Source organism: Saccoglossus kowalevskii, chromosome 2 (assembly GCF_978046115.1).
Source record: "Saccoglossus kowalevskii chromosome 2, keSacKowa6.1, whole genome shotgun sequence".
NCBI lineage: Eukaryota > Metazoa > Hemichordata > Enteropneusta > Harrimaniidae > Saccoglossus > Saccoglossus kowalevskii.
The window spans coordinates 4461546-4488168 of record NC_140642.1 but is presented as its reverse complement, the minus strand read 5'-3'; the positions used below and the strand labels follow the sequence as shown (position 1 = coordinate 4488168).

General features: G+C 39.4%; 3 protein-coding genes across 3 annotated transcripts in view; 1 reads left to right on the top strand and 2 right to left on the bottom strand.

Annotated features, from left to right (window-relative positions):
• LOC102805988 (uncharacterized) overlaps positions 1–25852 on the top strand; it is a 43839-nt gene extending 17987 nt beyond the window's left edge. The window contains exons 11-17 of the mRNA XM_085508028.1: positions 453–653; positions 1315–1377; positions 8159–8281; positions 8516–8599; positions 21428–21493; positions 22675–22836; positions 24468–25852. Coding sequence (XP_085364154.1) covers positions 453–653; positions 1315–1377; positions 8159–8281; positions 8516–8599; positions 21428–21493; positions 22675–22836; positions 24468–24509 — 741 coding nt within the window. The 3' untranslated portion in view covers positions 24510–25852. The remainder of the gene's footprint in view (positions 1–452; positions 654–1314; positions 1378–8158; positions 8282–8515; positions 8600–21427; positions 21494–22674; positions 22837–24467) is intronic.
• On the bottom strand, positions 12768–18430 carry LOC102805862 (cellular retinoic acid-binding protein 2-like). Its single transcript, XM_085508038.1, has 2 exons — positions 18329–18430; positions 12768–13526 (listed from the first exon to the last, which is right to left on the bottom strand). Exon 2 carries the CDS (start codon positions 13507–13509, stop codon positions 13081–13083), a length of 429 nt encoding a protein of 142 aa, XP_085364164.1. The 5' UTR covers positions 13510–13526; positions 18329–18430; the 3' UTR covers positions 12768–13080.
• LOC102805740 (fatty acid-binding protein 1, liver-like) lies at positions 20120–20759 on the bottom strand. Its single transcript, XM_006821975.3, has one exon. It carries the CDS (start codon positions 20688–20690, stop codon positions 20298–20300), a length of 393 nt encoding a protein of 130 aa, XP_006822038.1. The 5' UTR covers positions 20691–20759; the 3' UTR covers positions 20120–20297.
• Positions 25853–26623: the final 771 nt, after the last annotated feature.

The window sequence follows — 26623 nt, the reverse complement described above, 5'->3', positions numbered from 1 at the left end:
AGTGGAGCTATCTCAGCTGGGAGACTGCTTGTCAGTTTTTCAATTGAAATGTGCATTGCTAACAGTGGAGCTATCTCAGCTGAGAGACTGCTTGTCAGTTCTTCAATTGAAATGTGCATTGCTAACAGAGGAGCTATCTCAGCTGAGAGACTGCTTGTCAGTTCTTCAATTGAAATGTGCATTGCTAACAGTGGAGCTATCTCAGCTGAGAGACTGCTTGTCAGTTCTTCAATTGAAATGTGCATTGCTAACAGAGGAGCTATCTCAGCTGAGAGACTGCTTGTCAGTTCTTCAATTGAAATGTGCATTGCTAACAGTGGAGCTATCTCAGCTGGGAGACTGCTTGTCAGTTCTTCAATTGAAATGTGCATTGCTAACAGTGGAGCTATCTCAGCTGAGAGACTGCTTGTATATTTATTGTCCATTCTTCTTACTATTAAAACCAATTTCAGAATAAAAACCAAAAGAAAAGTAAAAAAAAGATGCTATCCAACAGTGGGAGTTCTGTGGACTGTATTGTGATGGGATCTTTGTGTAAACCACTTACTTTAGTGATCAGCTCTGACAAGGCTCTGATGGTGCAATGTGCAACAAAGGGGCGTGTACTGAAGGAGTTAACACCAAGCCATTCAAGTAAAGTACTGTGCTTGCAAGTAAGTCTGTCTGTATATTTTTTCAAGTTACTTTAACATAAATCACTGGCTAATTATCACTGCCTTGAGGGGTACTGTCATGCCTTGTTCACATGATAAATTTACCATATGTGTATGCAGTGTGTTATTTCTTCTATAGACATGCCATTCACATGATGGGCACATACATACACATATATACTGGTGAGGTTATCAAAGTCCTAGTTTTAACTGTCTTTAAAAGCATAGCTTGATTTCAAGTCAATATAATGAACTTTACTAGAACAAAAGCGACCCACACCTATGATGGGAAATTCTGAATATATTTCACTGTTGAAATTGAAAATTTGGCTTTACCACTACTAACTAGCACTCTCCCTCATCCCAGTTTTCTGGTGATTGCTAGTAAAATTCTAGAACAGAGAAAACAAGTATAGGATGTTTGTTAAACATTGAGTAAAGAAGTAACTACTCTTCCCTTTGTTATTTGTTCATTAGCATACTTGTATTTACATGAACAAAGTTAATTTAGCATCTACAATTTGGATAGCCACACCTCCATAGAGAATGACTGTTTATGTCTAATGCATTTCACAAAGGTCTTTGAGAGAACTTTTTCGATTTAGTAAATTTTATCTACATCAGAGTGATTTGATTTGTGTGATTTTTATCTATCTGCCAGGTACATCGTAAATTAGTATTCAGTGGATCGGCTGATCAAACTGTGTTGGCGCACAGTATTAATGTAAGTTTACTACAGTCACAGTATTGTCTCATTATATTACTATAACAGTAATCAACTAACATTCATGTACTAAACTGAGTCATTACTGTGCTTGCAGTAAAATTGCATGTCTAACCTTTATATCCTTTCCTCAACTTCCTTTTTATGTTAAAATAAATTAACCAAATCAGTATCCATTTGATTCCAACCAAACCCAGTATCTGTACATAAAATACCCACCGAACCCAGTATACAAACATTGTATACCCGAACAAACCCCAGTATCATACAACACATACCAACCAAACCCAGTATCATACATCAGAAACCCACCAAACCCAGTATTCATACATTGGCGACCTACCAAACCCACTATTCATACATTGGATACCCATCAAACCCAGTATTCATACATTGGATACCTACCAAACCCAGTATCCATACACCAGATACCCACAAAACATAGTATTCATGCATCATATACCCACTGAACCAAGTATTCATACATTGGATACCCACCAAACCCAGTATCCATACATTGGATACCCACCAAACCCAGTATCCATACATTGGATATTCACCAAACCCAGTATTCATACATTGGATACCCACCAAACCCAGTATCCATACATTGGATCCCCACAAAACTCAGTATTATCCATACACTGGATACCCACCAAACCCAGTATCCAACAGACACCCACTAAACCCAGTATTTATACATTGGATACCCACAAAACCTAGTATTCATGCATCAGATAGCCACTGAACCAAGTATTCATACATCAGATACCCACCAAACCCAGTATCCATCAGACACCCACCAAACCCACTATTCATACATTGGATACCCATCAAACCCAGGATCCATACACCAGATACCCACAAAACCTAGTATTTATGCATCAGATACCCACTGAACCAAGTATTCATACATTGGATACCCACTGAACCAAGTATTCATACATTGGATACCCACCAAACCCAGTATTCAACAGACACCCACTGAACCAAGTATTCATACATTGGATATCCACCAAACCCAGTATTCATAGATCAGACACCCACCAAACCCAGTATTCATACAAAATGTACATCAGAAACCCACCAAACCCAGTATTCATACATTTGATACCTACCAAACTCAGTATCTAACAGACACCCACTGAACCAAGTATTTATACATTTGATATTCACCAAACCCAGTATTCATACATTGGATACCCACCAAACCCAGTATTCATACATTGGATACCTACCAAACCCAGTATTCATACAAAATGTACATCAGACACCCACCAAACCCAGTATTCTTACATTGGAGACCCACCAAACCCAGTATTCTTACATTGGAGACCCACCAAACCCAGTATTCATACATCAGACACCCACCAAACTCAGTATTTTTACATTGGAGACCTACCGAACCCAGTATTCATACATCAGACACCCATCAAACCCAGTATTCATACATTGGATACCCACCAAACCCAGTATTCATACATTGGATACCTACCAAACCCAGTATTCATACATTGGATACCCACCAAACCCAGTAATCATACATCATACACCCACCAAATTCAGTATTCATACATTGGATACCCACCCAACCCAGTATCCATACATTTGATACCTACTAAACCCAGTATTCATACATTGGATATTCACCGAACCCAGTATTCATACATTGGATACCCACCAAACCCAGTATCCATACATTGGATACCCACCAAACTCAGTATCCATACATTGGATACCCACCAAACTCAGTATCCATACATTGGATACCCACCAAACTCAGTATCCATACATTGGATACCCACCAAACTCAGTATTCATACATTGGAGACCCACCAAACCAGTATCCATACATTTGATACCTACTAAACCCAGTATTCATACATTGGAGACCCACCAAACCCAGTATCCATACATTGGATACCCACCAAACTCAGTATCCATACATTGGATACCCACCAAACCCAGTATTCATACATTGGATACCCACCAAACTCAGTATCCATACATTGGATACCCACCAAACCCAGTATCCATACATTGGATACCCACCAAACTCAGTATTCATACATTGGATACCCACCAAACCCAGTACCCATACATTGAATACCCACCAAACTCAGTATTCATACAATGGATATTCACCAAACCCAGTATTCTTACATTGGAGACCCACCAAACCCAGTATTCATACATCAGACACCCACCAAACTCAGTATTTTTACATTGGAGACCTACCAAACCCAGTATTCATACATCAGACACCCACCAAACCCAGTATTCATACATTGGATACCCACCAAACCCAGTATTCATACATTGGATACCCACCAAACCCAGTATTCATACATTGGATACCCACCAAACCCAGTATTCATACATTGGATACCCACCAAACCCAGTATTTATACATTGGATACCCACCAAACTCAGTATTCATACATTGGAGACCCACCAAACCCAGTATCCATACATTGGATACCCACCAAACTCAGTATTCATACATTGGATACCTACCAAACCCAGTAATCATACATCATACACCCACCAAACCCAGTATCCATACATTGTATACCCATCAAACCCAGTATCCATACATTGGATATTCACCAAACCCAGTATTCATACATTAGATACCCACCAAACCCAGTATTCATACATTGGATACCCACCAAACCCAGTATTCATACATTGGATATTCACCAAACCCAGTATTCATACATTGGATATTCACCAAACCCAGTATTCATACATCAGACACCCACCAAATTCAGTATTCATATATTTGATACCTACTAAACCCTGTATCCATACATTGGAGACCTACCAAACCCAGTATTCATACATTGGATACCCACCAAGCCCAGTATCCATACATTGGATACCCACCAAACTCAGTATCCATACATTGGATACCCACCAAACTCAGTATTCATACATTGGATACCCACCAAACCAGTATCCATACATTTGATACCTACTAAACCCAGTATTCATACATTGGATATTCACCGAACCCAGTATTCATACATTGGATACCCACCAAACCCAGTATCCATACATTGGATACCCACCAAACTCAGTATCCATACATTGGATACCCACCAAACTCAGTATTCATACATTGGATACCCACCAAACTCAGTATTCATACATTGGAGACCCACCAAACCCAGTATCCATACATTGGATACCCACCAAACCCAGTATCCATACATTGGATACCCACCAAACTCAGTATCCATACATTGGATACCCACCAAACCCAGTATTCATACATTGGATACCCACCAAACTCAGTATCCATACATTGGATACCCACCAAACCCAGTATCTATACATTGGATACCCACTAAACTCAGTATTCATACATTGGATACCCACCAAACTCAGTATCCATACATTGGATACCCACCAAACCCAGTATTCATGCATCAGACACCCACCAAACTCAGTATTCTTACATTGAAGACCTACCAAACCAAGTATTCATACATCAGACACCCACCAAACCCAGTATTCATACATTGGATACCCACCAAACCCAGTATTCATACATTGGATACCTACCAAACCCAGTATTCATACAAAATGTACATCTACCAAACCCAGTATTCATACAAAATGTACATCAGACACCCACCAAACTCAGTATTCATACATTGGATACCCACCAAACCCAGTATTCTAACATTGGAGACCCACCAAACCCAGTATTCATACATCAGACACCCACCAAACCCAGTATTCATACATTGGATACCCACCAAACCCAGAATTCATACATTGGATACCTACCAAACCCAGTATTCATACATTGGATACCCACTAAACCCAGTATCCATACATTGGATACCTACCAAACCCAGTATCCATACACTGGATACCTACCAAACCCAGTATCCATACACTGGATACCCACCAAACTCAGTATCCATACATTGGATATTCACCAAACCCAGTATCCATACATTGGATATTCACCAAACCCAGTATCCATACATTGGATATTCACCAAACCCGGTATCCATACATTGGATACCCACCAAACTCAGTATCCATACATTGGATACCCACCAAACTCAGTATCCATAAATAGGATATTCACCAAACCCAGTATCCATACATTGGAGACCTACCAAACCCAGTATTCATACATTGGAGACCTACCAAACCCAGTATTCATACATTGGATACCCACCAAACCCAGTATCCATACATTGGATACCAACCAAACCCAGTATTCATACATTGGATACCCACCAAACCCAGTACTCATAAATTGGATACTTACCAAACCCAGTATTCATAAATTGGATACCTACCAAACCCAGTATTCATAAATTGGATACCCACCAAACCCAGTATTAATACATTGGATACCTACATTTGTACCAAACCCAGTGTTCATACATTGGATATTCACCAAACCCAGTATCCCTACATTGGAGACCTATCAAACCCAGTATTCATACATTGGATACCCACCAAACCCAGTATTCATACATTGGATACCTACCAAACCCAGTATTCATACATTGGATACCTACCAAACCCAGTATTCATACATTGGATACCTACCAAACCCAGTATTCATACATTGGATACCCACCAAACCCAGTATCCATACATTGGATACCGACCAAACTCAGTATCCATACATTGGATACCCATCAAACTCTGTATTCATACATTGGAGACCCACCAAACCCAGTATCCATACATTGGATACCCACCAAACCCAGTATCCATACATTGGATACCCACCAAACTCAGTATCCATACATTGGATACCCACCAAACCCAGTATTCATACATTGGATACCCACCAAACTCAGTATCCATACATTGGATACCCACCAAACCCAGTATCCATACATTGGATACCCACCAAACCCAGTATCCATACATTTGATACCTACTAAACCCAGTATTCATACATTGGAGACCTACCAAACCCAGTGTTCATACATTGGATACCCACCAAGCCCAGTGTTCATACATTGGATACCCACCAAACCCAGTACTCATAAATTGGATACCTACCAAACCCAGTATTCATAAATTGGATACCTACCAAACCCAGTATTCATAAATTGGATACCCACCAAGCCCAGTATTCATAAATTGGATACCCACCAAGCCCAGTGTTCATACATTGGATACCCACCAAGCCCAGTGTTCATACATTGGATACCCACCAAACCCAGTACTCATAAATTGGATACCTACCAAACCCAGTATTCATAAATTGGATACCTACCAAACCCAGTATTCATAAATTGGATACCCACCAAACCCAGTATTAATACATTGGATACCTACATTTGTACCAAACCCAGTGTTCATACATTGGATATTCACCAAACCCAGTATCCCTACATTGGAGACCTATCAAACCCAGTATTCATACATTGGATACCCACCAAACCCAGTATTCATACATTGGATACCCACCAAACCCAGTATTCATACATTGGATACCTACCAAACCCAGTATTCATACATAAGATGCCTACATGTACCAAACCCAGTATTCATAAAAACCATGATAATATTTTTGTTATATGTTGTAATTTAATATTAATGTTTCAGGTTGTTTTAATCAATCATGTATCCATATTGTAATTGTCCACAGTGAGCTGATTAAAGTTAAATTGTTACTCTTCACTCTTATTTGGTGAATGTGTCCTAATTACACCTTCCGTTTTGTAGCACAAATGTAATTACTCTCTGATTTGCAGATGAACCATTTTCCTGCAATTTTTATTTTTGTGCAAAACAGCATCATAATTTCTACATTCTGACCTGCTATGTTGGTGGTCATTATGGAAACTACTATGGTGGTTCAGACTGAAAATGTAGTGGTGGTCCAGTCTGGGGAACAGGATGGTGGTGGTTCAGTCTGAAAAATGTGATGGCGTGGTCCAGTCTGGAAAATGTGGTGAAGCATTCTACAAAATAGGATGGTGGTTATCCAGTCTGGAAAATGTGATGGTGTGGTCCAGTCTGGGAAATATGATGATGTGGTCCAGTCTGGAAATTGTGATGGTGTGGTCCAGTCTGGAAAATGTGATGAGAGTGGTCCAGTCTGGAAAATGTGATGGTGTGGTCCAGTCTGGAAAATGTGATGAGAGTGGTCCAGTCTGGAAAATGTGATGGTGGTGGTCCAGTCTGGAAAATGTGATGGTGTGGTCCAGTCTGGAAAATGTGATGGTGTGGTCCAGTCTGGAAAATGTGATGCTGTGGTCCAGTCTGAAAAATGTGATGGTGGTGGTCCAGTCTGGAAAATATAATGGTCCAGTCTGAAAAATGTGATGGTGGTGGTCCAGTCTGGAAAATATAATGGTTCAGTCTGGAAAATGTGGTGAAGCATTCTACAAAATGTGATGGTGGCCCAGTCTGGAAAATGTGATGATGGTGGTCCAGTCTGGAAAATGTGACGGTGGGGGTTCTGTTTGGAGAATGTGATGTTAGTGTCCAGTTTGGAAAATGTGATGGTGGTAGTCCAGTCTGGAAAATGTGATGAGTGGTTCAGTCTGGAAAATGTGACGTTAGTGGTCCAGTCTGGAAAATGTGATGGTGCTAGTCCAGTTTGGAAAATGTGATGAGTGGTTCAGTCTGGAAAATGTGATGTTAGTGGTCCAGTCTGGAAAATGTGATGAGGGTAGTCCAGTCTGGAAAATGTTATGATGGTGGTGGTGGTCCAGTCTGGAAAATGTGATGATGGTTTAGAAATGTATTTATCATAAAATAGAAATATTGTTGACTTATATTTCAGTCTGGACGAATTGAACAGCAATATAGTGGTCATCAAGGCGCAGTGACTGGTCTGAAGGTGGCTGAGAAGAAGAACCTAATGACATCATCATTGGATAAGTTCATCCGCATCTTCAATATTGACGTAAGAATCATTTCATTTTGGTTGTTATTTTCTTTTGTATAGAAATGGCCAGAATGAACATACTAAAGAATATAACATTCGATCTCATTTGTATTTGAGGACTCTAATTCATTCCAATTCTTAAATTGGTCAGTGTTACTGATGTTATGTATAACACAATGTATGTGTATACTGTGCATCTCAGCCATTAATGACTAATGCATGTATGCTTTGGTTTTTTTTTTCTTCACACAGAATGGTAGACATTTGCAAACATTTGGTGGATTTCCCTCAATGATAACTTGTATTGATCTTCACAAATATAATCACCAGAGAATGGTAAGATATCTCAATCTTGTGTTATGTTTTTTTTTGTCTCCTCTTGTTTTAATGTGCTGTTGTCATCTGTCTTACTGTGTTTCCATGTGTTGTCTCCTGTCTTACTGTGTTTCCATGTGTTGTCTCCTGTCTTACTGTGTTTCCATGTGTTGTCATCTGTCTTACTGTGTTTCTATGTGCTGTCTCCTGTCTTACTTTGTTTCCATGTGTTGTCTTCTGTCTGTGTTTTCATGTGTTGTCTTCTGTCTGTGTTTCCATGTGTTGTCTCCTGTCTTAATGTGTTTCCATGTGTTGTCTCCTGTCTTACTATGTTTCCATGTGTTGTCTCCTGTCTTTCTGTGTTTCCATTTGTTGTCTCCTGTCTTACTGTATTTCCATGTGTTGTCTCCTGTCTTACTGTGTTTCCATGTGTTGTCTCCTGTCTTACTGTGTTTCCATGTGTTGTCTCCTGTCTTACTGTGTTTCCATGTGTTGTCTCCTATCTTACTGTGTTTCCATGTGTTGTCTCCTGTCTTACTGTGTTTCCATGTGTTGTCTCCTGTCTTACTGTGTTTCCATGTGTTGTCTCCTGTCTTACTGTGTTTCCATGTGTTGTCTCCTGTCTTACTGTGTTTCCATGTGTTGTCTCCTGTCTTACTGTGTTTCCATGTGTTGTCTCCTGTCTTACTGTCTTTCCATGTGTTGTCTCCTGTCTTACTGTCTTTCCATGTGTTGTCTCTCCTGTCTTACTGTCTTTCCATGTGTTGTCTCCTGTCTTACTGTCTTTCCATGTGTTGTCATCTGTCTTACTGTGTTTCTATGTGCTGTCTCCTGTCTTACTTTGTTTCCATGTGTTGTCTTCTGTCTGTGTTTTCATGTGTTGTCTTCTGTCTGTGTTTCCATGTGTTGTCTCCTGTCGTACTGTGTTTCCATGTGTTGTCTCCTGTCTTACTGTGTTTCCATGTGTTGTCTCCTGTCTTGCTGTTTTTCCATGTGTTGTCTCCTGTCTTACTGTGTTTCCATGTGTTGTCTCCTGTCTTACTGTGTTTCCATGTGTTGTCTCCTGTATTACCGTATTTCCATGTGTTGTCTCCTGTCTTACTGTGTTTCCATGTGTTGTCTCCTGTCTTACTGTCTTTCCATGTGTTGTCTTCAATCTTACTGTGTTTCCATGTGTTGTCTTCTGTCTTTCTGTGTTTCCATGTGTTGTCTCCTGTCTTACTGTGTTTCCATGTGTTGTCTCCTGTCTTTCCATGTGTTGTCTGTCCTGTCTTACTGTGTTTCTATGTGTTGTCTCCTGTCTTACTGTGTTTCCATGTGTTGTCTCCTGTCGTACTGTGTTTCCATGTGTTGTCTCCTGTCTTACTGTGTTTCCATGTGTTGTCTCCTGTCTTGCTGTGTTTCCATGTGTTGTCTCCTGTCTTACTGTGTTTCCATGTGTTGTCTCCTGTCTTACTGTGTTTCCATGTGTTGTCTCCTGTCTTACTGTGTTTCCATGTGTTGTCTCCTGTATTACCGTATTTCCATGTGTTGTCTCCTGTCTTACTGTGTTTCCATGTGTTGTCTCCTGTCTTACTGTCTTTCCATGTGTTGTCTTCAATCTTACTGTGTTTCCATGTGTTGTCTTCTGTCTTTCTGTGTTTCCATGTGTTGTCTCCTGTCTTACTGTGTTTCCATGTGTTGTCTGTCCTGTCTTACTGTGTTTCCATGTGTTTTCTCCTGTTTTACTGTGTTTTCATGTGTTGTCTCCTGTCTTACTGTGTTTCCATGTGTTGTCTCCTGTCTTACTGTGTTTCCATGTGTTGTCTCCTGTCTTTCCATGTGTTGTCTGTCCTGTCTTACTGTGTTTCTATGTGTTGTCTCCTGTCTTACTGTGTTTCCATGTGTTGTCTCCTGTCTTACTGTGTTTCCATGTGTTGTCTTCTGTCTTACTGTGTTTCCATGTGTTGTCTCCTGTCTTACTGTGTTTCCATGTGTTGTCTCCTGTCTTACTGTGTTTCCATGTGTTGTCTCCTGTCTTACTGTATTTCCATGTGTTGTCTCCTGTCTTACTGTATTTTCATGTGTTGTCTCCTGTCTTACTGTGTTCCCATGTGTTGTCTCCTGTCTTACTGTATTTCCATGTGTTGTCTCCTGTCTTACTGTATTTTCATGTGTTGTCTCCTGTCTTACTGTGTTCTCATGTGTTGTCTCCTGTCTTACTGTGTTTCCATGTGTTGTCTCCTGTCTTACTGTGTTTCCATGTGTTGTCCCCTGTCTTACTGTGTTTCCATGTGTTGTCTCCTGTCTTACTGTGTTTCCATGTGTTGTCCCCTGTCTTACTGTGTTTCCATGTGTTGTCTCCTATCTTACTGTGTTTCCATGTGTTGTCTCCTGTCTTACTGTGTTTCCATGTGTTGTCTCCTGTCTTACTGTGTTTCCATGTGTTGTTTCCATGTGTTGTCTGTCCTGTCTTACTGTGTTTCCATGTGTTGTCTCCTGTCTTACTGTGTTTCCATGTGTTGTCTCCTGTCTTACTGTGTTTCCATGTGTTGTCTGTCCTGTCTTACTGTGTTTCCATGTGTTGTTTCCATGTGTTGTCTGTCCTGTCTTACTGTGTTTCCATGTGTTGTCTCCTGTCTTACTGTGTTTCCATGTGTTGTCTCCTGTCTTACTGTGTTTCCATGTGTTGTCTGTCCTGTCTTACTGTGTTTCCATGTGTTGTTTCCATGTGTTGTCTGTCCTGTCTTACTGTGTTTCCATGTGTTGTCTCCTGTCTTACTGTGTTTCCATGTGTTGTCTCCTGTCTTACTGTGTTTCCATGTGTTGTCTCCTGTCTTACTGTGTTTCCATGTGTTGTCTCCTGTCTTACTGTGTTTCCATGTGTTGTCTCCTGTCTTACTGTGTTTCCATGTGTTGTCTCCTGTCTTACTGTGTTTCCATGTGTTGTCTCCTGTCTTACTGTGTTTCCATGTGTTGTCTCCTGTCTTACTGTGTTTCCATGTGTTGTCTCCTGTCTTACTGTGTTTCCATGTGTTGTTTCCATGTGTTGTCTGTCCTGTCTTACTGTGTTTCCATGTGTTGTCTCCTGTCTTACTGTGTTTCCATGTGTTGTCTCCTGTCTTACTGTGTTTCCATGTGTTGTCTGTCCTGTCTTACTGTGTTTCCATGTGTTGTTTCCATGTGTTGTCTGTCCTGTCTTACTGTGTTTCCATGTGTTGTCTCCTGTCTTACTGTGTTTCCATGTGTTGTCTCCTGTCTTACTGTGTTTCCATGTGTTGTCTGTCCTGTCTTACTGTGTTTCCATGTGTTGTTTCCATGTGTTGTCTGTCCTGTCTTACTGTGTTTCCATGTGTTGTCTCCTGTCTTACTGTGTTTCCATGTGTTGTCTCCTGTCTTACTGTGTTTCCATGTGTTGTCTCCTGTCTTACTGTGTTTCCATGTGTTGTCTCCTGTCTTACTGTGTTTCCATGTGTTGTCTCCTGTCTTACTGTGTTTCCATGTGTTGTCTCCTGTCTTACTGTGTTTCCATGTGTTGTCTCCTGTCTTACTGTGTTTCCATGTGTTGTCTCCTGTCTTACTGTGTTTCCATGTGTTGTCTCCTGTCTTACTGTGTTTCCATGTGTTGTCTCCTGTCTTACTGTGTTTCCATGTGTTGTCTCCTGTCTTACTGTGTTTCCATGTGTTGTCTCCTGTCTTACTGTGTTTCCATGTGTTGTCTCCTGTCTTACTGTGTTTCCATGTGTTGTCTCCTGTCTTACTGTGTTTCCATGTGTTGTTTCCATGTGTTGTCTGTCCTGTCTTTTCTCTGCATCAGACAGACTGCTCATAGGGGCTCTACATCAATACTCTTGGTGGTCAATGTGTCATATGAATCAATGCTGACCAATGCTGACCAATGCTGATTATTTTTACCTGATTATTTTAATCAGTGGCTGGTTTTAGTTGTTGACCCTTTGAGCGTCAAAGTCATAAATGTTGATAAAGAGTGTATCCAATAGGAAATATGCTCATTTGGTTCAAAAATATTTTTAAGAAATAATAGTAAAATACACACACAAAAACAGGCAAAATGTTGTACAAAAGTCCTGATGTGTAAGGTGGATTAGGTGTGTATAGCCATATTACTAGAAACTATCTCAACCTACAGTACTACAAACTATAGATATTTGAAATGATATGTACTATTAGATGAACAAAAAAATAATCATTTTTCATTACGGTGAACTTTTTACATTTATTTATGTAATGTCAAAATTACAACATTGTCATTACCTGCACTCAATCATATTCTGCAAATAAAACATGTCAGTTTATACTGAAACTGAGATGCTATAAAAATTAGTTGATCTACTACTAAGGGGCGCTGTTGTTTCAACAACCATGCAGCTTTTCTACAATATGGATGGATCTCCTTACTGTCCGTAATTGTATGAGAAACTGTTATCAGATGAGTAATATGATTGTACAGTGCGTTGAACCACACTCAAGCACCGCTGTAGTAGACTTGGAAGGTACACAGACTATTTGTCTTTGTCTGTCTGCTTTACAAATGTCTGTTTTGCTGTTTCTCCCAGAGCATGTAGATACATAACAAGTTTGTCATCTCCAATCATTTCATACACATGAATTGGATCAGATCCACTACCATTCAGTGGCCTGATTTGCAGTTTCTTTCCTCCACCGACCCAGCTGGTTTTGTGTTTCATATTTCGCCACCTGTGGTCTGGCACCTCATATATCTCACCCACTTTGAAGGATACCTCAACCTTCCCAACTACCTTAGACTCAGTTTTTATGTAGAAATACTCTCCACTTTGTCTGATTTCAATCTTTGGTGATTCATTTATAGCTATTTCTAGAGCATCTCCTATTATTCCCATGTTTTTATAGATTCTCTCTAGATTTTCAGACGTCTCAGCCTGCCACAATCCTGCAAAATTGGGCTTCATTGTGTAAATCTCTCAACCTGAAAATTAAAAACATGAATTTTAAAATGGCAACTCGTTTATAGAGAGCTGCTAAAAAGCCTGCTGTGTAATTACAGGCAAACCAGTAAATATGAAAACGCTACAAAACCGAACTATGTTTTGGACATATAGTTGAATGATAAATATGGTTACAAATACCCTGGCAGGGTGTTCTAGGTTCTGCGCCTATTGAGGTGTTCATATGCAAGGGATTTTTCCATGTAAAAACACTGAATTGAATTTCGTTGATGGATGTCTTTGTGTTACTCCAATAGAGTGTTTCACTGGCGAGGTTAGAAATTTTCTCACCGTTTTCTAGGAATCTAAAATTTGTGTTCATAATTTGTATTTTTTTATATAATTGAGTCAGATTCAAAATGCTCCCCCTCTCCCATTTAGTGAATATTGGTGAATTAATCAGATTTATTTTCCCATTGCTTGTATGCCAGCTGACTGTGCATTGACCGCACTGCTGGCAATGAAATAGCAGACTGTGTATTGACCGCACTGCTGGCAATGAAATAGCAGACTGTGTATTGACCGCACTGCTGGCAATGAAATAGCAGACTGTGTATTGACCGCACTGCTGGCAATGAAATAGCTGACTGTGTATTGACCGCACTGCTGGCAATGAAATAGCTGACTGTGTATTGACCGCACTGCTGGCAATGAAATAGCAGACTGTGTATTGACCGCACTGCTGGCAATGAAATAGCTGACTGTGTATTGACCGCACTGCTGGCAATGAAATAGCTGACTGTGTATTGACCGCACTGCTGGCAATGAAATAGCTGACTGTGTATTGACCGCACTGCTGGCAATGAAATAGCTGACTGTGCATTGACCGCACTGCTGGCAATGAAATAGCAGACTGTGTATTGACCGCACTGCTGGCAATGAAATAGCAGACTGTGTATTGACCGCACTGCTGGCAATGAAATAGCTGACTGTGTATTGACCGCACTGCTGGCAATGAAATAGCTGACTGTGTATTGACCGCACTGCTGGCAATGAAATAGCAGACTGTGTATTGACCGCACTGCTGGCAATGAAATAGCTGACTGTGTATTGACCGCACTGCTGGCAATGAAATAGCTGACTGTGTATTGACCGCACTGCTGGCAATGAAATAGCAGACTGTGTATTGACCGCACTGCTGGCAATGAAATAGCTGACTGTGTACTGACCGCACTGCTGGCAATGAAATAGCAGACTGTGTATTGACCGCACTGCTGGCAATGAAATAGCAGACTGTGTATTGACCGCACTGCTGGCAATGAAATAGCTGACTGTGTATTGACCGCACTGCTGGCAATGAAATAGCTGACTGTGTATTGACCGCACTGCTGGCAATGAAATAGCTGACTGTGTATTGACCGCACTGCTGGCAATGAAATAGCTGACTGTGCATTGACCGCACTGCTGGCAATGAAATAGCTGACTGTGTATTGACCGCACTGCTGGCAATGAAATAGCAGACTGTATATTGACCGCACTGCTGGCAATGAAATAGCTGACTGTGTATTGACCGCACTGCTGGCAATGAAATAGCTGACTGTGTATTGACCGCACTGCTGGCAATGAAATAGCAGACTGTGTATTGACCGCACTGCTGGCAATGAAATAGCAGACTGTGTATTGACCGCACTGCTGGCAATGAAATAGCAGACTGTGTATTGACCGCACTGCTGGCAATGAAATAGCTGACTGTGCATTGACCGCACTGCTGGCAATGAAATAGCTGACTGTGTATTGACCGCACTGCTGGCAATGAAATAGCTGACTGTGTATTGACCGCACTGCTGGCAATGAAATAGCTGACTGTGTATTGACCGCACTGCTGGCAATGAAATAGCTGACTGTGTATTGACCGCACTGCTGGCAATGAAATAGCTGACTGTGTATTGACCGCACTGCTGGCAATGAAATAGCTGACTGTGTATTGACCGCACTGCTGGCAATGAAATAGCTGACTGTGTATTGACCGCACTGCTGGCAATGAAATAGCTGACTGTGTATTGACCGCACTGCTGGCAATGAAATAGCTGACTGTGTATTGACCGCACTGCTGGCAATGAAATAGCTGACTGTGCATTGACCGCACTGCTGGCAATGAAATAGCTGACTGTGTATTGACCGCACTGCTGGCAATGAAATAGCTGACTGTGTATTGACCGCACTGCTGGCAATGAAATAGCTGACTGTGTATTGACCGCACTGCTGGCAATGAAATAGCAGACTGTGTATTGACCGCACTGCTGGCAATGAAATAGCTGACTGTGTATTGACCGCACTGCTGGCAATGAAATAGCTGACTGTGTATTGACCGCACTGCTGGCAATGAAATAGCTGACTGTGTATTGACCGCACTGCTGGCAATGAAATAGCTGACTGTGTATTGACCGCACTGCTGGCAATGAAATAGCTGACTGTGTATTGACCGCACTGCTGGCAATGAAATAGCTGACTGTGTATTGACCGCACTGCTGGCAATGAAATAGCTGACTGTGTATTGACCACACTGCTGGCAATGAAATAGCAGACTGTGCATTGACCGCACTGCTGGCAATGAAATAGCAGACTGTGTATTGACCGCACTGCTGGCAATGAAATAGCTGACTGTGTATTGACCGCACTGCTGGCAATGAAATAGCTGACTGTGTATTGACCGCACTGCTGGCAATGAAATAGCAGACTGTGCATTGACCGCACTGCTGGCAATGAAATAGCAGACTGTGCATTGACCGCACTGCTGGCAATGAAATAGCAGACTGTGTATTGACCGCACTGCTGGCAATGAAATAGCAGACTGTGTATTGACCGCACTGCTGGCAATGAAATAGCTGACTGTGTATTGACCGCACTGCTGGCAATGAAATAGCTGACTGTGTATTGACCACACTGCTGGCAATGAAATAGCAGACTGTGCATTGACCGCACTGCTGGCAATGAAATAGCAGACTGTGTATTGACCGCACTGCTGGCAATGAAATAGCTGACTGTGTATTGACCGCACTGCTGGCAATGAAATAGCAGACTGTGTATTGACCGCACTGCTGGCAATGAAATAGCAGACTGTGTATTGACCGCACTGCTGGCAATGAAATAGCAGACTGTGTATTGACCGCACTGCTGGCAATGAAATAGCTGACTGTGTATTGACCGCACTGCTGGCAATGAAATAGCAGACTGTGTATTGACCGCACTGCTGGCAATGAAATAGCAGACTGTGTATTGACCGCACTGCTGGCAATGAAATAGCAGACTGTGTATTGACCGCACTGCTGGCAATGAAATAGCTGACTGTGTATTGACCGCACTGCTGGCAATGAAATAGCTGACTGTGTATTGACCGCACTGCTGGCAATGAAATAGCTGACTGTGCATTGACCGCACTGCTGGCAATGAAATAGCTGACTGTGTATTGACCGCACTGCTGGCAATGAAATAGCAGACTGTGTATTGACCGCACTGCTGGCAATGAAATAGCTGACTGTGTATTGACCGCACTGCTGGCAATGAAATAGCTGACTGTGCATTGACCGCACTGCTGGCAATGAAATAGCTGACTGTGTATTGACCGCACTGCTGGCAATGAAATAGCTGACTGTGTATTGACCGCACTGCTGGCAATGAAATAGCTGACTGTGCATTGACCGCACTGCTGGCAATGAAATAGCAGACTGTGTATTGACCGCACTGCTGGCAATGAAATAGCTGACTGTGTATTGACCGCACTGCTGGCAATGAAATAGCAGACTGTGTATTGACCGCACTGCTGGCAATGAAATAGCTGACTGTGTATTGACCGCACTGCTGGCAATGAAATAGCAGACTGTGTATTGACCGCACTGCTGGCAATGAAATAGCTGACTGTGTATTGACCGCACTGCTGGCAATGAAATAGCAGACTGTGTATTGACCGCACTGCTGGCAATGAAATAGCAGACTGTGTATTGACCGCACTGCTGGCAATGAAATAGCTGACTGTGCATTGACCGCACTGCTGGCAATGAAATAGCAGACTGTGTATTGACCGCACTGCTGGCAATGAAATAGCAGACTGTGTATTGACCGCACTGCTGGCAATGAAATAGCTGACTGTGTATTGACCGCACTGCTGGCAATGAAATAGCTGACTGTGTATTGACCGCACTGCTGGCAATGAAATAGCTGACTGTGTATTGACCGCACTGCTGGCAATGAAATAGCTGACTGTGTATTGACCGCACTGCTGGCAATGAAATAGCAGACTGTGTATTGACCGCACTGCTGGCAATGAAATAGCTGACTGTGTATTGACCGCACTGCTGGCAATGAAATAGCAATGAAAAGTATTTAAGGGCCTTAATTAAGGGCATAATTTTTATTAGTAAATTTTTCATATATAAAACATTGTTGCTAATGATGGCAAACAGACAACTTACTTCTAATCAAGGACTTCAAATAAACTGCCAACACGATATGTGTAATATAGAAAGGACATCGACCTGCAGTATCAATGACCCAGATTACCATTTTGCTGATATCAAGATCACCTATTTTGTAGCCATTTAAGATTCTGAATACCTTGATTAAACTTATAAAATAGCTGCAGTATATGTAGCTACAATGTACTACATATATTTTGTAGATATTGTGTGTTTTTCAGGTTTTTTTATTTGGGTTAATTCTACTAGTCCACTAGTTTTTCGTCTTGATAATAGCCAAACAGATAAATCAACTCTGCTGTATGTCAGTTACATCCGGTTAATAAAACTACTCACAAAATCATGTCAGAAATAAAAGTAGAATTTCTCACCTGTTAGTTGGCTAGTACTCTGCGTTCAGGCCTTGTGTAAAATGACTCATCTAAAGTTAATATTTTATAAAGATGCAAAATAAATAAACTAATCATTTTGTTTTATCATTGACATGTCTGACCATGCTCAGTACCGCCACACCAAAGTTCAGCTAATAAGATCAGGTGGTGACAATGCTAATGATGATTAAGTCCTGACCTCTGACCTCTATCTAACTGTTTGGTTTATTCATCATTGACATGTCTGACCATGCTCAGTACCGCCACACCAAAGTTCAGCTAATAAGATCAGGTGGTGACAATGCTAATGATGATTAAGTCCTGACCTCTGACCTCTATTTAACTGTTTGGTTTATTCATCATTGACATGTCTAACCATGCTCAGTACAACCATTTCAAGGTTTTGTTGACAGAATAACTTGTGGCTGTGGAAATTGATTCTTTCCCAATAGTGTGACTTGTAGGATGGATTTCTGGTGATAAAAATATGTATTTTTCTTAAATCCCAGTATTTCCCAACTAGCATTGCTATGTATTTAGGGTTTTTTAATTTGTGAGTGTGGGGGGGGGGCATTCACTAAAAGAAATAAGAGTTCTCAGTAGTTAGCCAATTTATTGTCTACACTGAAGATTGGAAGAGCTTCCCAATAATAATCCTGCTATATCATATGATGGGCTACATATACTGTATTTACCACTAAGTATGGATAAACACACTGTGTTCATTTCAACTCACCCTACTAATCCTTGCCTACAATTGAAGCTCTATTTTTGGAGAATTGCAGAGCCTATAATATATGTATTATAGATAGAAAGTGCTAGTACAGATGGCTCATTCACACTTCTATGTTCAAGAGCAGGTCTTCTTATTTCAGTTTGGCAGTGTTTCAATGACTATTTATAAAATTTGTTGAATTTTGGCCTGAGAAAATGTTTTTATATAAAATATATATATAAATAAAAGACAAAACTATGAGTAATAAAGCGTATTTGAAAAAAACAACCATGTAATCTCTTGGATTGGGGTGTAAAATGACGCATGTAGCAGAGAGTGATATTGAACCCACAACCATACCACCAATGACAGAAATCAGTGTAATAACAGAGAGTGATATTGAACCCACAACCATACCACCAATGACAGAAATCAGTGTAATAACAGAGAGTGATATTGAACCCACAACCATACCACCAATGACAGAAATCAGTGTAATAACAGGGAGTGATATTGAACCCACAACCATACCACCAATGACAGAAATCAGTGTAATAACAGGGAGTGATATTGAACCCACAACCATACCACCAATGACAGAAATCAGTGTAATAACAGAGAGTGATATTGAACCCACAACCATACCACCAATGACAGAAATCAGTGTAATAACAGAGAGTGATATTGAACCCACAACCATACCACCAATGACAGAAATCAGTGTAATAACAGAGAGTGATATTGAACCCACAACCATACCTCCAATGACAGAAATCAGTGTAATAACAGAGAAAAAAGAATCTGCTAAAAAACATGCATGCATGTACAATGGTCATAGATTAAAATGATTTTGTCCTTAAAAAGAATTTACATTGTCAGATAAAAAAAAAAGTGTTTTAATAGGAATAATCCCTAAAAAGTCACACATCTTTGTATTTCTGGGGGTACAATTTCACTGTCAATGCAATTGTCACAGCAGAATTATCACATATTTAATAAACATTTATGTGAGATCTGTAAGCCATTGTTAGCATAATTGAGATGGAACAAGATGTAAAAACAAATGACAAAATATATTAAGTTTCTATAGCCTTTATTCACTCAAGCCATCCCCAGTCACATTGTAATACAATACCTATTTCAGAACAAAAGTCAAATGAGTTTATACTTGATCTTGGTGACTTGTTTCTTGATTGATTTTGAGGATATTTGAGTTCTCGGACACACCGTGCTACCATCACCATATGCAATCTTTTACACTTTGCTGAAGTAAATCTTGCCAGATGCGTCACCAGCTTTGATGGTTAGCAGCATTTTATCACCCACAATCTCGTAGATACGCTCCAGTGGTCCATCTTGTTGACGTACGTGAACTTTATCTCCTTCTTTCGTGGCAACAAATGTCTTATTTCCTCCTGTCAGAGTGGGTGCTTCATACGGTTCTCCTTCTTTGAACTTGGTCTTTGCGTTACCAGTAATTTGAGAAGTGACATCAAAGGTGAAGTAATCCCCATCTTTTGAGATATTGAAAATTTGCTTGTCACTCACAATAACTGGTATCTTGTCTTCAGGGAGTCCGATAGCTTTCAGCAACACTTCCATGTTTTCTTGGCTTTCTCCTTTCCATTTTCCTAGTATAGTAGTCATTTTGATAGTAGCGTGCTTCTTCTCTGGGCGAGTCTGATGTACTCTATGAATTAGTGAATGTTTAATTCACCTTTTATAATCAATTTTGTTTGATGTTAAGTCATCTTTCACCAATCAGTACTCAGAAATCGTGATAAAATTATGAATATATTGCATCATGGGATTGTGTATTTAGATAACATTGTTTGTGTTATGTCTAATATATGAACTTTATCCTAGATTGGTGACCGTTTCTACCCCGGTATCACCCATCACGTCTTGTACATGTCAATTTTCTCATGTACAGAATTATATTTCACATTCCTTTTTTTCTTTTCTACCATTGTATTGCAATATGTTTTGACGAATGTTTTAATTTGTTGATTTAAAAAGATGAAATTCTCGCATCAATCAGTAGTACAATCCACACTACATCAGATAACTTCCACGTACACACTCCAGTGAGTACATGTTATTTCATGATGTTTGTCCAGTCAGCAGATAAATACTCTGATAAAGTTAGTCACTCATACATGACCTCTCCAGGTTGTACTGATAGTACTGACTGAATGCAAACGTTTTTTGACTTGTGCTCAGGATGTTCAGCCATGGAACTGAAAAATTCAATCAAAACTAGGAGTGGGCAGTATGGTGCAACTTGTTAATGCTCTGAAGTCCCATACCCTTCAAGCCAAATAAATGAAATTTTTTTTTATTGACCATGTTGTAATATCTGTATTCTCTCGTAATTGTTTTAGTTGTATGCAGGATGTCATGATGGGTCTGTCTATGCATTGCCACTTAGCACAGCCTTCAAATGTCAGGTGAGTTCTGTACTGTGAAGGACTAGATATCTTATAATTAATTAAATTTTATTCATGTTTTATTAAACCATAATGCAACATTTGCTAAGTATCAGGTAATGCAATGCTAGCAAGCAAAGCTGAGGCTGGTACTAAAAAAATGGAACTATTGATCATCAAAGCGTGTAAATAGCAGGCATTGAAAAAGAAAAGAATGAACAGAAAGAATAGAATGTCAGTATTACAAATCAAGAGAATGTTCATTATTAGTGAACATGTAAGTGGAGCTGAATTCAAGATTGCACCACTGCTCAAAATGACTCAAAACAATATTCTAAAAACTATTTTAAGTACTTTGCCAGAAAACAATTGCCTTATCATTGAACCACATTCTGAAGATGTTTTATCATGAATGAGTTTTCTAACTTTGCATAATTTGTGAAATAACAAAATGGCAGCACAAATAGGCCGGAAGTGCACCATTTTCAAACTTTTAGAATATTTATTCTATACTTTCCTAGATATAAAAATGTTATCCATGAAGAAAAAAAGGGTATCTGAACTTTGGGATTCCCCCATAACATTAAACCCTACCACCATTTGGAATTCCCCCATAACATTAAACCCTACCACCATTTGGAATTCCCCCATAACATTAAACCCTACCACCATTTGGAATTCCCCCATAACATTAAACCCTACCACCATTTGGAATTCCCCCATAACATTAAACCCTACCACCATTTGGAATTCCCCCATAACATTAAACCCTACCACCATTTGGAATTCCCCCATAACATTAAACCCTACCACCATTTGGAATTCCCCCATAACATTAAACCCTACCACCATTTGGAATTCCCCCATAACATTAAACCCTACCACCATTTGGAATTCCCCCATAACATTAAACCCTACCACCATTTGGGATTTTAAAATTTGCATACAATTGAGGTTTATAATTCAGAAACTAGTTTGGCTACCCCAATTTTGTTCTTTGTAATTTTAAATATCTAGTCACAGAAAAATTAGCAAAATTTCAGGAATTTCTGTCAAAAGTGTGGTAGCAGCATCCAAATGAAATGCGCCAAAGGGGTCACTACCTACTCACATTTGCTATTCAGCTTTCAATTCCTTGTATGAAGACCACATTGATCAGTTTATTTAAGTCTTACCATGTGTATTACAACGTTTATTTTCAGTGGTCTTCATGTGAACTGTCTTTTATGTTGAAAGACCATTTGTTGGACCATCTACAGATTGACCATATTGAATCAGAAGAAGGAACAACTGTGTTTCAATGTCGGTGGAGACAGTGTAAGAAACTCTTTGCGTGGAAAACAGATGACTATGAAATACTCAAGGTGAGAGTTACTTGTTGCTAAAAGTGCATTTTGTGGCATTGTCCAAAATGGTCTTATAGTTGTCCAGAATGGTCCTAGAGTTGTCCAGAATGACCCTAGATTGTCCAGAATGGTCCTAGAGTTGTCCAGAATGACCCGAGATTGTCCGGAATGACCCTAGATTGTCAAGAATGACCCAAGATTGTCAAGAATGGTCCTATAGTTGTCCAGAATGGTCCTAGAGTTGTCCAGAATGGTTCTAGAGTTGTCCAGAATGACCCTAGATTGTCCATAATGGTCCTAGAGTTGTCCAGAATGACCCTAGATTGTCAAAAATGGTCCTAGAGTTGTCCATAATGACCCTAAATTGTCCAGAATGGTTTTAGAGTTGTCCAGAAAACAGATGACTATGAAATACTCAAGGTGAGAGTTACTTGTTGCTAAAAGTGCATTTTGTGGCATTGTCCAAAATGGTCTTATAGTTGTCCAGAATGGTCCTAGAGTTGTCCAGAATGACCCTAGATTGTCCGGAATGGTCCTAGAGTTGTCCAGAATGACCCGAGATTGTCCGGAATGGTCCTAGAGTTGTCCAGAATGACCCTAGATTGTCCAGAATGGTTCTAGAGTTGTCCAGAATGGTCCTAGAGTTGTCCAGAATGACCCTAGATTGTCAAGAATGGTCCTAGAGTTGTCCAGAATGGTTCTAGAGTTGTCCAGAATGACCCTAGATTGTCAAGAATGACCCTAGATTGTCAAGAATGGTTCTAGAGTTGTCCAGAATGGTCCTAGAGTTGTCCAGAATGGTTCTAGAGTTGTCCAGAATGACCCTAGATTGTCCATAATGGTCCTAGAGTTGTCCAGAATGACCCTAGAGTTGTCCAGAATGACCCTAGAGTTGTCCAGAATGACCCTAGATTGTCCAGAATGGTTTTAGAGTTGTCCAGAATGGTTCTAGAGTTGTCCAGAATGACCCTAGATTGTCCAGAATGGTCCTAGAGTTGTCCAGAATGACCCTAGATTGTCAAGACTGGTCCTAGAGTTGTCCAGAATGACCCTAGATTGTCAAGAATGACCCTAGATTGTCAAGAATGGTCCTAGAGTTGTCCAGAATGACCCTAGATTGTCCAGAATGGTCCTAGATTTGTCCAGAATGACCCTAGATTGTCAAGAATGACCCTAGATTGTCAAGAATGGTCCTATAGTTGTCCAGAATGGTCCTAGAGTTGTCCAGAATGGTTCTAGAGTTGTCCAGAATGACCCTAGATTGTCCATAATGGTCCTAGAGTTGTCCAGAATGGTCCTAGATTGTCCAGAATGGTTCTAGAGTTGTCCAGAATGACCCTAGATTGTCCTAGTACTGATTAGGGAAATGCGCTAATCAAAATTAAATCATTTTGAATATGTAAAATTACATTAAAACTCATTGTGTCACTAGAAAATATTTGTGTAAGTACATGTACCAGTTAATTTGGCCAAACATCAAAACAGTGAAATGAAATTCCAGTGAAAATAAATGCTATGTCCTGAATGGGTCCAGTAGATGTGAAAAATTCTGAATTGCTTCCCTTGTTTCATGTCTAAGACACTTTGCTGAGACTGCTTTGCTGTCTTTGATGATGCAATAAACACAAATACCTGTACATTTCTTGCAGGAAGTACACAATCACCTGTCTATCCATACTAGCGATTGTTAGAAAACTAAATCTGAATACTGAAGAATTCCGTTGAGCTCAGTTCCAGACTTACTGACTGATGAGTGTATGTTAATAAATATGGCGTTTATTTGTAACAATCACATTAAAGTAATGGGAGACATGTTTCTTGCTATTAAGGAAACAGTATAATTCATGCTATTAGTGTTCAGGAGTGTCGTCTTGCAATTATCAGGAATGTTTACTTCCCAGAATGCTCTTTGTTGCTCTCCATTTCAATCTGGGTAACTTTTATCTATTAAATTTGCTTAATTTTCTTTTTAAAACAAATTAATTTTTTTTATATTATTTGCATTTGACTTTGGTTCAAAGTAAAAAAGAAATTGTTCATAAGTTAATAAATAAAGCATTTCCAATCTGTGTATAATAGTTTTAAACAATATTTGAGAATAATTAGGTTTATGACTGAAATATTCTAAAATAAAATTATAAATAAAAAACTTAATTTGACATATAATTTTTTTAATTTCATTGTTTTTATGGTGAATCTTGTTTTGTATCAAGAAGCATCAACAGATCACATGACATTGTAATTATTTACACATGCAGTTTTCTTTTTAAAAATATATTGCATTATCATCGTAAATTGATATTTTTTTTAAGTATGGACATTTTTTTATTGTAATTTTTATCAGGGAGGGGACACACAGAGAAATTTTAGTCCATGTACAAATTTGATTTTTAATATACAATTTGTGAAGTGTGAGGCTCTTTCAGAATGTATTCATGGTGTGTTTTGATCAAAAGTTATAATAAGTCAAAAGTCATGCAGATTATATCACATTATTATGGTGAAATGAATGTCACTTTTATAGTTTATGTATACCTTGATGTATGAAGATAACAATTTGGTAATTTCAAGACATTGTTCACATATCATTCATTCAAATATTTCAATAATTTTTACCGTCAAAATATGTACTATTATTTATATCATATGCATTTTTTAATAGATAAGTGACATTCAAGGTAAAACTGCTCTGTTAAACACATAAATTTGACAATCACAACAATAAATGTTTACATTACTGTTCATTTTTGGGTTTTGCTTGGGTTCTAAAGAGAAATGCTTTATTTTGACTGTATTCTGCAATGTTTAAGTGGATGCAGTATATTAATGGGCAGTGGTCATCATGCAGCATGTCTTCCAATTATGTGTTACCAACCAATATACTTTACACAATCTGTGAATCCCATATCGAACAAGATACACAATCACTACCACTGTCCTTTAAGAAGAAAATATTCAGGCAAGTTTTTTGTACAAATATTTATTTTTGTAATAAATGTTAATTTGTAAATTAAACATGATATAACAATTAAAATTGTTGCTCTCATTCTCATTCACACATTGTTGTTTTAAATCAGTTACCCAGAATAAATTGAGAACATTTTTGCATAACAGTTTAAGTCAAATTAAAATGTTGCACTACTGAGAATGTTACTGCATATATATGCAATGCATTGTGGGTGAAAACTTCTCATTGTTATGATGGAAAACTATTATACTGGAAACTATTTCAATTATATGTGAATTTTTTGAATTATTTTAACAATATTTGTATCAATGTATGATTACATTTGCATCCCATATCACCAAGCAAAATTTTGAGATCTCCGTAGAAACCTAATTTTTCATACATTTCAGATTGTCCCATTGTCTAGTGACATAATTTTTATTTCAGTATCCTAAACTTGTTCAGTGACTCCAATTGTTATTTCATTTTTGCATTAACCCATATTATTATACATCTGCCACCACAGCGCAATAAGTTACAGCGTGCCGTAATTTTGTGGTATTTTATGGGGTATTTTCATTCTACCTTATAAGGAAATGTGAATTCCAAATATGGAACAATTACGCGCATAAGCGTTCTCTGATAATAAAAACAAACATGGCTGTTATCGGGGTTTGACCAGACTTCACACAAAGAAGTTCACTGAATCTGTTCTAAATTTTTGGGATTTCGGCGTTCTCATGATGTATCCGTGGAAGGAAAAGATGTATAATAAAAGGGTTATTACGAGGATACCTCATAGTAAGCACTCGGACAGTACACTGCGCATCGACTTCTGCTGTACGTCGGTCGATACTC